Source organism: Penicillium longicatenatum (genome assembly GCF_028827895.1).
Source record: "Penicillium longicatenatum strain IBT 33135 chromosome Unknown contig_2_segment0_segment0, whole genome shotgun sequence".
NCBI classification, from domain to species: Eukaryota; Fungi; Ascomycota; class Eurotiomycetes; order Eurotiales; family Aspergillaceae; genus Penicillium; species Penicillium longicatenatum.
This window is the reverse complement of record NW_026643120.1, coordinates 128,917-142,403: the sequence shown is the minus strand read 5'-3', so window position 1 is coordinate 142,403 and position 13,487 is coordinate 128,917. Positions and strand designations below refer to the sequence as shown.

The following is a 13,487-nucleotide window of genomic DNA, read 5'->3' as shown; positions in this document are numbered from 1 at the left end:
CTAAGTAAAACACGACTTCCCAAACGCCTGCATGTACGATCCCACCCAATTCACCAATTATATTACAGATTATGCATGTCATACCCATCATGCATGATTAACAATATCCCGTCCAGTCACTGGAGGAAACGCTATTGCCCGATGGATTGTCGGCCCAGGCTGCTGGAAAATCATCTGTAGACATCCCATTGACATCAACACCAGCGTTGGCAGGAGGGACCCCGAAATTGGCAAATTCCAGTCCAGAAACAGGATCCAGTTCCATAAGCTCATCCGCCACGGGCAGATGCTGTCCAAAGACTGCGTCCCATTGGTCCCAGTCGAAGTTTAGATTCGGATCCACCATAGACGGCGGTGTGGGGACTCCCATTGGAGGTGGATTCGGGGACACGGGGTCCATGAAGGGCATGTCAGGAGGCGGTTGAAGGGGCTGGGGCACCTGGGAATGAGAAGCGGCGGAAGATTTGGCAGATGAGGGCGTTCCCATAGAGGATGCCGCACCAGGTGAGGATGACATAGCAGAAGGCGACACCAAAGTAGCTGGAGAAGTCATAGTAACGGCGGCTGGATTGGGGTTGTATTGAGGAGTGGGAAGGGAATAAGACGGTCGTCTCAGAGGATGGGCGGAGTATCTCAAGGGACTAGGCCTTACTGTGCCCGAGGTAATGGCAGGGTTAGGAAGGACCTGAGACCGTGTCAAATTGTAGAACATTCGGTTAAAGTCGTTAATTTGACGACCCGATCCAGCCGTTTGACGTATCGAAGAGGCCGCAGGAGACCCGGGTGCTGGTGAAGCCCCTAAGTGGTATGAACTACGCAGATTGTTGGCCTCTCCTGCCGGCGAAGCAATTCCTGCTTGGATCTGGTCTTGTTCGGTCCAAAGCATCTTGGGATTTAGACCGGCCTTTTGCCAGGCCTTTTGACGAAGGCGTCGGATCATGTCCCATGCTTCGCGGCCACCATCCTTAAGTGGTCGCTGAGTGGAGATGCCATCTTCACCACCAACAACGCCTCCATCTGGGCCAGAAATTGCCAGAATTCGGTCGATGAAAGCGCGTGACTTTGAAGCCTCGGGGCTATATGGTCGCTCGTATAGGTCAATGAGCATGATCCTGAAAATGGTCAATGTTACTGGTAAGACAGTCAAAAACAAGAGAAAGAACATACATTGTCGCGTGCATAGGTTGGTGGTTGCTTGAGATCTGTAAGCTACTATGAAATTTGCCAGTAATTGAAGGGGTAGCTTACCCTGGCCAGCTCCAGTGAAATGGCTGGAAGTCAGGATCTGTCGCCAATTGAATAAACTTTTCCATGAAGCCGTGGCAGTGACGAAGCGCACTAAAAATGTAAGACAGGTTTCATCTGAATTAACTTAGAATGCTCACCTCTGTCTGGCGGCAGGCCAGATTCGACTGCGAGCATTCTTCAGAAAGGGTTGATATGCAACACAGAACGCCTGCCACTTGTTAGTCAAAATCGTAACCTGACGTTGAATGATCCTGACCTTATCTATATATAAAGATAGAATAATTCTGGCCCATTTATGAAAGGAAACCAAGACAGGTGAGTGATATTGCTCGGTACACCCATTGGGGCCTTCACCTGGAAGTTCTGTCTCAGTCGACTGCACCTCGACGGGCGATCTGGACATGGACAGGGCTCGGCCCGCTGCGCCTGAGGTTTCTTCAGATTTATCCTCGGGAATTCGATTTATTATTGAGTTCAAATTCAATTGAAGATCGAGGAGAATCGTTCGCAGCTCTTCCATATCTCTTCGAGTGACTGGTTTGGTGCCTAATTGAATACGCAGTATTCGACGGACAGCGCCTGTTTTGAATGTTAGCTTCTGTTGCCCTCTTTTCTTTGTGATTGGAAACATACGAGCCATTGTGTATTTGCCTCTGGCCGTCAGATAAAACACGTTCACCATTGATGGCCCACCGCAGACAGAGGGCTCGTCTGGGTGTTCAGGAAGCTGCTGGTTTGCTGCTACCATCTGCTCGTATCGTTCGGCCACTGGAGAGCCCAGTAGTGTGTCCTTTATTTCACTGGTTTCGCGTACGTCCCAATAGTTTTCATCACTGACCAGAGGAGGAAGACCGCTCGACATTGCCACCACGCCATCCATATGCATGATATGCCACCAAAGTCGGCGTCTATACTCTGCTTCGCATGGCTCAATTCCAAATTTTGCCGGATCTCGATGGAGGCCCATGGTCTGTGCCACCCGCATTGCGAGACTGACGAACAAACTACTTGTGAGAGGCTCTTCCTCTTTAGACAAGATAGTTTGAACGATGAGGTAGGCTGATAGCCCTTGCAGAGAGGGGCTTCGAGGAAACGATATCTTTGCCAACCAGTGAGTCACTTCTTCATTGTATATGGAGGACAAAGAAAACCGAGATGATGCGTTAAACTCGGCTTTAATTGTTCGAATGGAAATCGTAACAGAGCCGCCGTACCAGATGGCGTAGAGTAGTGGAATAAATGACGGACATGGGCACGTTTCTCCGGAGTAGCTACTGTAGTCGTACCAGTTCCAAAAAGCATTGTAGAGCTTCAAGATAGTGGGAGGGTGGACAACTGGACTGATTGCATGAACACCAGACATGAAACCCTTGTATAGGATTTGGCTTTGCCGTCTGGTTGGGACATGTTTGAGCATTTCCGGCTCCACAAGCCTTTCATTTCCGGGTGGAGACTCGCCGGATGGAAAGATGATGGATGGTTGGAAGGATCCTCGAGACCCAGACCCAGACCTTGGGGTAAGGTTGTCTACTAACCCCTTTCGCGATCTGCAACCGTTGGCCATGGAGTCAGTGTTGTCTTCATTGACATTCGGAGAGGGCGATAAATCATGCGATCGATTTTGGTCTCGCAGTAACTGATTTAGATCATTGATCTGGCAGAGGTTAAGGTCAGCTCATCCATGACACGAGATAAGGCAAAAGGACGGAGCAATACTTCATGAGAGATGTAAGCCCAATATGTTGTGCCGACGTATCTGATCTTTATTAGCACTTCCGATGCTGCCGCTTCGACGATTTTCTCACTTTACTCACCTCGACCTGCCGCCATCATCCAAGCTCAAGTGGCCTAAGTTCAGACTGCCCACCGGATCAACCAGATCAGTCGCCTGGCCTGAAGGAATGGGAAATTCATCACCGCTCGACTCTGCAGCAGCGCGACGTGGACTCGAGGACCGCGAAGATATCGCTCTTCCGTTTCGGGTATGTGCCTGTCGCAATTCCTCCACAAGAGCGGATTCTACCGCGGCGCATGGGGCTGCGGCATGTTTTTCAGCCGCTTCAAGAGCCTGAGCACGGCCGCCTAGTCGGTCGATCATTGACATTAACTTGTCTAGTCGGTGCTCAATAGCACGCGGGTTGGACTTTTGCCCGGTAGACGCCTCAGTCTGCCTCATTTGCCCATAAATGGTTTGTAGCTCGTCAACGTCTTCCTCCCAAGTCCGTGGTGTCTGCCTCCTTCGTTTTACTCCATGTCCACCTTGCTCGGCCCGGTCGCGCCCCTCTTCGCGCCTATGCGACGCATCGTAAAGACATTCGGCTCCGGTTTTGGCGCAGTTTCCGCAAATGGGGTGAACCTGAAGCGCTAGAGGATTAGTCAAGAATTGACCGACGTTGGTGTATCACTGGATTAAGATGTTACCTTGTCGCATTTCACCTTTCGCCGGCGACAAGTGTGGCAGCTGTAGCTCGCGCGGTTTCGAGTGATCTGCTTGGCCCCGGCTAACGGGGCCCGCGCGGATGACGAGCGACGCTCGGAATCAGGCACGCCCGACAGCGGCTCGAAGTTTCGTGGACTAATGTCCATCGTCGCTGTCGGAAGTGGAGAGGGAATGCGAGGGACTCTGGTGCGGATGGCGAATTGCGGGGGAATATTGAACATCCAATGGCCAATGACATATTAGTTTTCAAGCCCGATTTATCAGGCACCACCGGGATCTCAGCGGGAGCAACTCGGCACCGCGTTACTGAGCGGTATTGCTGATTTGACAGATCCTATGGTGTCTGGGACTGAAAGAGATGATTGTCAATGTTCTTTGCTTCCTAGTGCGGGGCTCTGTATAGTGCAAGGGCTCAAAATACTTGGACATTTAAGCTGGGGATCTCTAATTGATTGCCATAAATTTAGTCGAACATCTCACTAATCAGCATCCGGGGTAGCGCGGGAAAGATAGAATACTGCCGGCTAAGGACATATATCTCGCTAGTGAGGTACATCTGCGCGTATAATTGTCCCCTAACATACTATGATTGCACCTGGTCTTCCCGCTTCTGGTCCCAACACTGCTCACGTATTGTATCCTGTAACATGCCCAGGTGCCCATTCACTCGCGCTATCTTCAGGTTATTGCCTTTTCTTTTCTTTGAAGACAGAAGTGCTCGTGTATTCACAGTCAATTCATGAAAAAGTGGAAGAGCTAGCTTGAGGACTGCCGTGAAGAATGCAGTTCAAGCTCCACTCAAGGGAATCGAACGAACCGATCGATCTACCCGCCAAAGCTGAGTCTACGTGTATCATACTCGGAAACTCCTCCTTCTAACGCGCAAAATCCCCCTTGAAATTGTCCAAGGTTGTTCCCTTGAGACACATCGGCCTTGGTAATACGCGGCCTAGTGGGGCTGGCGCCATACATAGGCGCCCAGTGCTTCCGGTTCGCTCGCCAAGGACAGCCAAGACGAGGCTATTCACATCCAATCTCCCAGCACAGCCGCCAAAGTCGAGTTTTCGCTGTGAACGAAGAGTTCCGACAGGCCTAGGGTCCCGGCACTCTGCTGCCCAGGTCTATTGCCCAGCACGCCTCCCGTTTGGATGTCTGTCTTTGGACACGAAGCTGCTGATCGCGAATGGAAAATCAATGGTTTCCTCGGCGCCAAGATGCATTATGAAATTCCAAGGGGGTTTTTTCTTGTCTTTTACGCCTTTGGGACCATCCAAGTTCTATTATTGTTATATCCCCACCTGGTTGGCATTATGGATCATCTCCCCATGAATGCATTATTGGTCGCATTATTCGCCCCTCCTATATCTCCCTTTCAAAAGTCGGTATTTCACTGCAATCCAGCAACGGCTATTATCAATTCTAGAAGAAACTCACAGCATACATGGTTCCAAGGCTTTTCTCAACAGTATGGCCCCTGCCATTCATCGTGCTATCATGTTTGAATCCTCTGGTTGCCGGTGCAGGAGTAGCCCTTGATATTGATAGCGAAGGTGAGTGATCAAGTTGTAAACGTATTCTTCAGAGTCCCGAAATTGACCGGCACAGACTCAATTAGATCAGCTGCCAGCACTGTCGCTTATGATCTCGTCAGCTTTTACACAGGCAATAATACCGGCGATGTACCGGGAAACCTTCCAGATCCCTATTATTGGTGGGAAGCGGGCGCCTTCTTCGGGGCTCTGATCAACTACTGGGCTTTCACCGGGGATTCTACTTACAACAATATCACCGTTCAAGCAATGGAGCACCAGGCCGGCGATAAGGGGGATTTCATGCCAAACAACCAGACCTACACCGAGGGAAACGACGACCAGTGCTTTTGGGCACTCAGCGCAATGATGGCTGCCGAACGGAACTTTACAAACCCGAGTTCCTCATACCCGGGCTGGCTGGCTATGGTTCAGGCCGTGTTCAATGAACAGGCTAACCGCTGGGATACAGCGAGCTGTAATGGAGGTCTGCGTTGGCAAATTTACACCTGGAATGCTGGATACAATTACAAGAACACCATTGCAAATGGCTGTTTCTTCGACATCGCGGCACGTTTGGCTCGATATACTGGCAATGAGACTTACGCTGAATGGGCCACTAAATCCTGGAATTGGGCCAAGGCCGTCGGATTGATCACGTCGGACTACCAAATATTTGATGGAACGACGGATGCCAGCAATTGCACTTCCTATGATAGAACTCGTTGGTCATATACTGCTGGGATTTATCTTCATGGTGCCTCCGTGATGTATAACTATGTGAGCAACTCGTGTTTCAGTTGTTACAGCGTACTAATCAGCTCACTCTACAGACCTCTTCACTTACAACCAACGCAACTTCAGCTAATTCATCTTCAGCCTCCACATGGAAAACTCGGCTGGATGCACTGCTCTCGAAAACCAATTTTCTTTTCTCGACAAACGAGTCCAGTCTTCATGTCATGTACGAGCCTCCATGCGAGCTCACAGGTAGTTGTAACACGGATCAATTATCATTCAAGGCCTACCTATCGCGATGGATGGCCGATGTCACACAACTTGCACCGTACACATACAACACCATCATGATCAAAATGCGAGCCACCGCGCAAGCTGCGGTTGCCCAGTGCCAGGGTGGAACCACTGGCACCTTCTGTGGCTTTAGCTGGTCAAGTGGCAATTACGATGGAACAACTGGTGTTGGTCAGCAAATGGGGGTTCTGGAGGTTCTACAGGGACTCCTTTCTGCTAATGTCAATGCCCCCGTCACGGCTACTACAGGCGGAACGAGTGAAGGCAATAGTGCCGCTGGAACTGAGTCGGACAAAACTACGGCAGTACAATACTCTGCGATTACTACAGGTGATAGGGCAGGGGCGTCGATAGTGACTGCGATCGTGGTTGGTCTGATATTATCCGCGGTCTATATGATGGTGACTTGAGCTTCTGTTGATTTCCTACACTAGAATTATTTGTTTGCGATACCCAAAATTGTACTTTAAAGCTACTTCAAGTTGTTTTGATTTGGCCGTGAACCACTTAAGTGACATTTACACGGTATCCCGAAGAAAGGGACGTTGCATTTTTAGCTCGAGCAGCTAGGGGCAGTGAGCATTAAATGGCCAATATTCTGACCAATGTCTAATTCCGTTCCTTCCATCACGCAGCAGGTATTTGCTGCTCATCCAATGGCCACTTGGAAATGGTTGTCTCCTCGCCCGTCAAAGTGAAGGACAAGACTACCGAGCGCTCATTGTTCAACGCCAGTTCGTATTTTCCAGGGTAGACAATGCGGTTTCCAAGCGAGTCAGTGCGGGCCACATTATCAAGTGAGATAGGGATGACCATTGACTGGGAAGTGTGCGGCTTAAGTGATCCTAAACGGTCGAAACCAACCAGCCACTTATTGGGATAAGGCTCTGGTCCTGCGGTGGTGTTAACAAAGGCCATCGCCGTATAATCAGAGACTACGCTGCCAGTGTTTGTGACGCTAGTAGTGAAGTTGAGGAAGGGGAGCTGTTCCGCTGTGTTGTAGCCGGCATGCGACCGAGACAAAAGGTCAACAATATCAAATGAAGCCTCATTGGTAGCCATGTTAGAGCGCGCAAGGGATGTCTTGAAAGTCGTGTAGAACATTCCATGTCCAAACTCGTAGACAGGCTTGCCTGTGTACCACATGTATGTTTGGCCAGGGTTGTCTCCGCTGGGACGCATGTTCATGTCGATCGCCGAGAACTGCAAAGCATACTCGGCGGGATATTGTGTTGTTGTCAGTCGACCAGCGGGTGCACGCTTGCCAGTGATGATGTCCAAGAGAGCCTGGCCACCAGACTGACCTGGGTAACCTCCCCAGATAAGCGAGTTCACGTTCTTGTTCTTCTTCAAAGAGGAGCTGTCAACCTGACCTCCGCCCATCTGTAACACCACCAATGGTTTGCCAACGTTGCTCAATTGCTTGATTAACTCGAGTTGGTTTCCTGGCCATGTAATGTTTTCTCGGTCCATGCCCTCCGCTTCAATGGTGTTGTCAATGCCACCAGCAAAGACGATGGCATCAGATTTCTTGGCTGCAGCGATCGCAGCGGCGAAGTCTTCAGTTGACTGCGAAGAGATGTTCGTACCCAAAGCATAGTGAACGGTCAGATCTGATGCCTCGAGAGCGGCGAGAGGGCTAGTCAGATAAGGAGCATTACCGTAATAATTGCCTTGCATTTGGGTGGTGGCATTGCCCCACGGACCAACCAGGGCTATGCTTTTGACCTTCTTGGATAATGGCAGAGTTCCGTCATTCTTCAAGAGAACGATGCCTTCAACGGCTGCCTCATACGAGATATTCCATGCATTAGTTGTAGACACATCAGACCAGTCAAGGTTGCGATAGGCACTGCTATTGCCGTCGAAGTATCCCAAGCGGGCGAGGTTTGAGTAAAGCCTGATAACACCACGCTCAATCTCACTTCGAGAAATCTCTCCTTGGAAGAATGATTCATTGAGGTGATACTGGTAAGAGGTACCACAATCAATATCGGTACCAGCTCTCATAGAGTCCGCCGATGCACCCGTGATGTTGTGTGCATACTCATGTGGATTCCAGACATTGTAAACGGCATCACAGTCTGACGAGACATACCCGTCATCAACAAAGCCCCAGGTATCCCGGAGAATAGTCTGGAGGAAGAATGAGTTGGCAGAGCTGGGTACTCCGTTCACAGAGTTGTACGAAGACATGACACTGTGGACCCTGGCATCCCGAACTGCAGTCAGGAACTGCGGCATAAAGTATTCCGCCAAGTCCTGTTGGGTAATGTTCACATCGTTACCCAAACGGGAATGGTCGTGCCAATTCTCAATGTCATAACCCGCAAAATGCTTCGCGGTGGCTACCAACTTCAGGTGTTCTGGGTCGACACCTCCTTGCATTCCGGTAATGTATTCATATGCATACGTCCCGCACAGACAGTAAGCGTCCTCGCCGGGTGTCTCCTGTCCACGACCCCAGACAGGGTGCCGGAAGGCATTGATGTTGGGCGCGTAAACATCGAGACCATAGCGACCGACATTATTAAATGCGCGACCCTGGGTTGAAATGATGCCTCCGATTTGGTTGATCAAGGTGCGGTTCAGCGCAGCCATCGAAAGAATGGGCGACGGGAAGGAGGTTGCCCAATTGTAGGCACCAGCGTCGGTGAAATTGGCACGATCCAATCCATGAAGAGCTTCACTCCAGACCTGGTATGGAGGAAGTCCGAGGCGAGGAATGGCAGGGATGTTATTCCCGGTGCTGTTGACCAGCTCTTCGAACGTAAACATGGAAACCAAAGCCGCGGCGCGGTCATGGGCAGTTGCGGATGTATCGCATACTAAGGTATTGCTCAGAGGCCCATTGTCGCAGTCCGGGAACCCCAGATCGATTGTTGCGAGGGTCCAGGTATCGAGATTGGGTTGAGGTTCCGTTGAATAGTCAACATAGCTTGTATTGGCTTGCGCGAGAGCGAACGGCACCAAAGCCGCCAACACGGCTAAGGATGCAGCGGTCATTGTGAACGGCTTGCTGAATGGTGCCGAGCATATCTTCTTGATTGTCTCCGACTATTTATACCCCGACCAGGGCCGGCTGCACTTCGGCTATATCCCACGGGGTATACACAACGTCTCCACAATTCGCCCAAGACGGCAACTCCCGCAGTCGATCGACACGCGGGGAATCCCAACCTCGCACGATGCTTTGCTATTTAGCCTGAAAGTTGCCAGGATGGTTGAATCCTTTCCGTGACGAACTCCAGCTTGGTAATCATGAAGTCATGCGATACCCCTCATTCTCCACGAACTGACAGTCCACGACGCAGGTACAGACTACCTCGTACCGGGTTTAGCATAACTGTGCAGAAGGTTATGCATGGCGGTAGAGACCTCCTGAATCTCCATTTTAGATGGCCAGCAAGATTCTCTTATGATCAAATTGCCAGGTTCAGCTTTCAGCGCGCGGACAAGACTCCAGTATCCCAATGAAGGCTTGATTTGCTGATTTGCTTCATTGCTCCGAGCGAAAATGGAGCATGATGTTAGGGGCTAGAGGTGTCTAAAGCATCCAATTGGTCCTTTGACAAATCCTGAGTGAAAAAGGGGTTGATCATTTTATCCATCCTATTCGCATTCCATTAAAGCAATAGGTTTACACAGATCTAAGATGAGAATTCGTGCACATTCTTGTCAGAGCTCCTGGCGGATTAACATTAGCATTGCAGATGCTGGATGGAGCAACGATCCCTAATTTAGGCTAAATCAAACATCTATGTATATGACGGCAGATGTCGTACGACTGCGCAGAATATGCCTCGAATTGCCTGAAGTAACACCCTGACCATCCTGACCGGCAGCGACACGGTTTTACCCACTGCTTTAAACACGCTCCTCAATGGATAATCGTGATTCAAAGACTCAATGTCTCCATGTCGCATTCCGTTCCATTTACACTACATACTTGGAAACCTAGTAATACCCTGGGCTTGTGTACTTCCACTTCATCCATTAGATCGGTTGAAGAATTTACCTAAGGAATAGCTATATGAACCGACCCCTGGGTAGTAATTCTCTCTAGAAACATAATTCGGTGCTAAACTGGAGCTTTTGTCTCTATCGACCCGATGGATGGTTCCACTCAAGCCTTTAATAAGGGATCTTGAAAACCCAAGCATATTGATCAGCTGCCGCGACTTCCTTGCTCACCGAAAGAACCACAGAACCATTGCGTAACTTTTGACTTGGGATTACTGCACCATGCAACTTCCCCCCTACTACTGTAACTTGATCCCCTTCCGCCCAGGGAATCGGGCTGGATATGATGAGTGTGCTGTTGGGCTTTGTTATTGTATGAATATAAAACGCATCTTGCGAAACAGTGAATCGCACGTCACCCTCTTCGGGTGTAATGAACCAATAGGTAGTGTTGAAAATTGCCTCTTCGTGGGTTTTAATCCATTTACCGGCTTGTCGAAGATGCTGCTGTTCAATGTCGACAATGGTTCCGTTGGCTGTTGGCCCAACATCGAGCAGGAAATTACCGTTCTTGCTGACAATGTCAACAAGACTAGTCACAATAGTGCTAGCATTCATGTAGCTTGCCAATGGGGTGGCACGGTTATATCCGTAGCTGTATGGATCCATTCCAAGGTTACTCTCCCATTTTCGTCTTTGCACAGCGGAGTATGTTGCGTATTCTGGCGTGTCAAAGTCCCCCGGGAGGCCACATCGGGCATTCATGACAACTTGGCGGTTCTCTTTTGCGGCTTTGTTGAACCATTCTGAGGCCCACTCGGCTGTTTTATTCGGTCCTGTTCAACAAGCATTAGAGATATGGTCAATGATTACAAGATGGCTAGATCCTCACCCCCAATGTCACACCACATAATTTCGGTTCCCATCTCGGCAAGAGTGTTCATTTCAGGCAGAACCTTGTCGGTAATGTAATCATTCACAGGGACCCAGCCCGTGTACGGTAATGTCTCGTTCGCGAAGGGATTGGTAGCATTGCCTGGCGCCTGTTGTCAGTCGATATTCAAAAAAAAAAAAAAAAAAAAAAAAAAAAGAGGTTCAAGCCCTAATACCTACCTCCAGGCCAATCACCGAACCCGTACTTCTTGTAGTCTGGATTGAACCACTCAGGAAGGCTGTAGTATCTATAGGAGTAAGGTAATCAGTATAATATCAACACTTTGACCATATTTTACACTGAATTCACTTACGTTGCTCGATGTAGTTGAGGCTGGTACTTTTTGGCTGCATCAAACAATTCCTTCTTATGGTTAGATCTCCTAGGCAAGATGAAACAATCATTCTTCGTACCTGTAATAAGTTCCGATGGGGGGTCATTGCCACAGACGTCCTCTTCGTCACATTCTCTGGAAGATCGAATAGAGCATAGCCCTCATGGTGCTTGCTAACTTGAACGAAGTAATTCGCACCAGCATCCGCAAATAGATCAACCCACTCCTTGGGATCCCATGCGCTGACCGTGAAGTTTTGGATAAAATCATCGTACACAACATGGGGCCCGTATTTCTCTAGCTGATAGTCATATACACCGACTGAGCCACTCGGGCCTTCATTAAGCCACCACCAGTACCTAGACGCCACATCAGCAATGTTTCTCGATATTCAATCTTGCATTGAAAATATACCATTCAGCATAGTCTTCTTTGGATCCCGAGTTTCCCCAGCCTGGGACCGAATAAATTCCCCAGTGTATGAAAATTCCATACTTAGCATTGTTGTACCAATTTGGAGATTCATGACTGTACACAGACTCATAGGTAGCCTCGTAAAGACCAACTCCGTATGTTGCCTCAAATGTATATTTGGTAGACATCACATTCTGGCCCTCGATTACAATGGTTGCAGGGCCTGAATTTCCAATTCTCACCCCTTCGCAGTTCCGCACCCCGATTTCCACCGTGGCTTGATCACCAGGACCCAGTCGTTTGATCACACCTGGCGCTACAGTTTCTAGGCCGGGTGACTCGACGCGCACATAAATGCTGTTGTTACGCAACGCAATGGAAGACCCGACATTGTTGACAAGAACCTCCACGATCTGAACCTTATCAGTGCCTTCCATCCACTTCTTGGTTGATCGGGCATATTGAGTTTCTAATTGAATAGATTCAGCGTTGCCGCTGGACACTGGTAGCATTGATAAGGCAAAAATATGAAGCTTGGTGCTGATGGTCGCTCCTCCAGGACTCGTGGATGACCCAGTCGAGCTATTGGGAAAGGTCAGCGAGACGAGCTCCTTGGATGAGTCCAACCAGGTGGTGGTTTGGAATATATTGGAACGATTCCAGTTAGTATTATTTTCAGTCAGATAGCAAGTGAAGATCAAGTCTCCTCCTTCGGGATAAGGCCAGCTCCACCAAGCTGGGACTAGCAGCGATCCACTGGTCGTGCTACCATCTGCATACTTGGCGAGCACAGAGCCAGAGGCCATACCAGATTCCGATGCAGCAAGCATTTGATAGCTGAAGTATCGAGACTGTGGGACCGTTATTTCCTGTCCCTGAGTGAGAACATTGTCATAACCCGCAGTGGCATTGTACTTGGCGAAGCGATAGTTAAATCCTCCGTATGAGAACTTCTCCGGCGGCATCTCTGCTGCCGGATATGAGTCTGGGTGTTTTTAGTCAATGGGCTTTCGCCATTCGTATTTAATGCTAGATAATTGAGATCTAAACTCACTTGAGTCACCATCAAAATCAGCATCACTTGGGGTTAGGCCAAATGCTCGGTTGTTGAATGGTAAATCGACAGGAAAGGAGGCATTTCGGCCAGAGGTCTCTTTGAAATCATTTTGAGGCTTGAAGAGCACTGCTTGGCAAAGAGTTGCACCGGCAAGAAGCGTGCAGAGTCCATTTATTCTCACCATGGTGACAAGAGGCTTGTGGCGGCCGAACCGTTGTGTGGCGTAGATCATCTATAAGTAGCCGTTGCGCATGTTATCGGTCACTGCCAGGTAGCAGTACCTAAGTAACGGTATCATTTCCCCGCAGATACCAATGTATAGCGTGGATTTCTTTTGTAACCTTGGCTATCTAATCGGATAAATACAAAGTGATCGTCGTGCGGAGATGTCGGCCTTTTCGCCGAAGCTATCCCGATTTGGTGACTATTGATGCGAACCATGAAGCGACAGGACATGGCAAGATGTCCTATATACTATTCCGTTCACAGCTATTGGAATTGTGTTGTGTACTTCTTTCTTCTTGTGAACAGATCTG

At 49.3% G+C, this 13,487-nt stretch overlaps 4 protein-coding genes across 4 annotated transcripts; 1 reads left to right on the top strand and 3 right to left on the bottom strand.

The window, feature by feature from the left end:
* Positions 1-97: 97 nt before the first annotated feature.
* On the bottom strand, positions 98-3,834 carry N7484_002572 (putative C6 transcription factor; the record flags this gene model as incomplete). Its single annotated transcript, XM_057112992.1, has 7 exons — positions 98-1,112; positions 1,249-1,338; positions 1,386-1,827; positions 1,882-2,902; positions 2,965-3,004; positions 3,063-3,604; positions 3,670-3,834. The coding sequence occupies 7 exons, from the start codon at positions 3,832-3,834 to the stop codon at positions 98-100; spliced, it is 3,315 nt and encodes a 1,104-aa protein (XP_056973132.1).
* Positions 3,835-5,129: 1,295 nt separating this feature from the next.
* N7484_002571 (glycoside hydrolase family 76 protein) lies at positions 5,130-6,659 on the top strand (the record flags this gene model as incomplete). The annotated part of the gene is made up of 3 exons (XM_057112991.1): positions 5,130-5,238; positions 5,294-5,997; positions 6,051-6,659. 3 exons carry the CDS (start codon positions 5,130-5,132, stop codon positions 6,657-6,659), a joined length of 1,422 nt encoding a protein of 473 aa, XP_056973131.1.
* Positions 6,660-6,876: 217 nt separating this feature from the next.
* On the bottom strand, positions 6,877-9,255 carry xlnD (beta-xylosidase XylA; the record flags this gene model as incomplete). The annotated part of the gene is made up of 1 exon (XM_057112990.1): positions 6,877-9,255. The coding sequence occupies one exon, from the start codon at positions 9,253-9,255 to the stop codon at positions 6,877-6,879; it is 2,379 nt and encodes a 792-aa protein (XP_056973130.1).
* Positions 9,256-10,383: 1,128 nt separating this feature from the next.
* N7484_002569 (uncharacterized protein) lies at positions 10,384-13,183 on the bottom strand (the record flags this gene model as incomplete). The annotated part of the gene is made up of 7 exons (XM_057112989.1): positions 10,384-11,048; positions 11,105-11,248; positions 11,326-11,393; positions 11,460-11,509; positions 11,560-11,839; positions 11,895-12,879; positions 12,949-13,183. 7 exons carry the CDS (start codon positions 13,181-13,183, stop codon positions 10,384-10,386), a joined length of 2,427 nt encoding a protein of 808 aa, XP_056973129.1.
* Between the last annotated feature and the right edge of the window lie 304 nt (positions 13,184-13,487).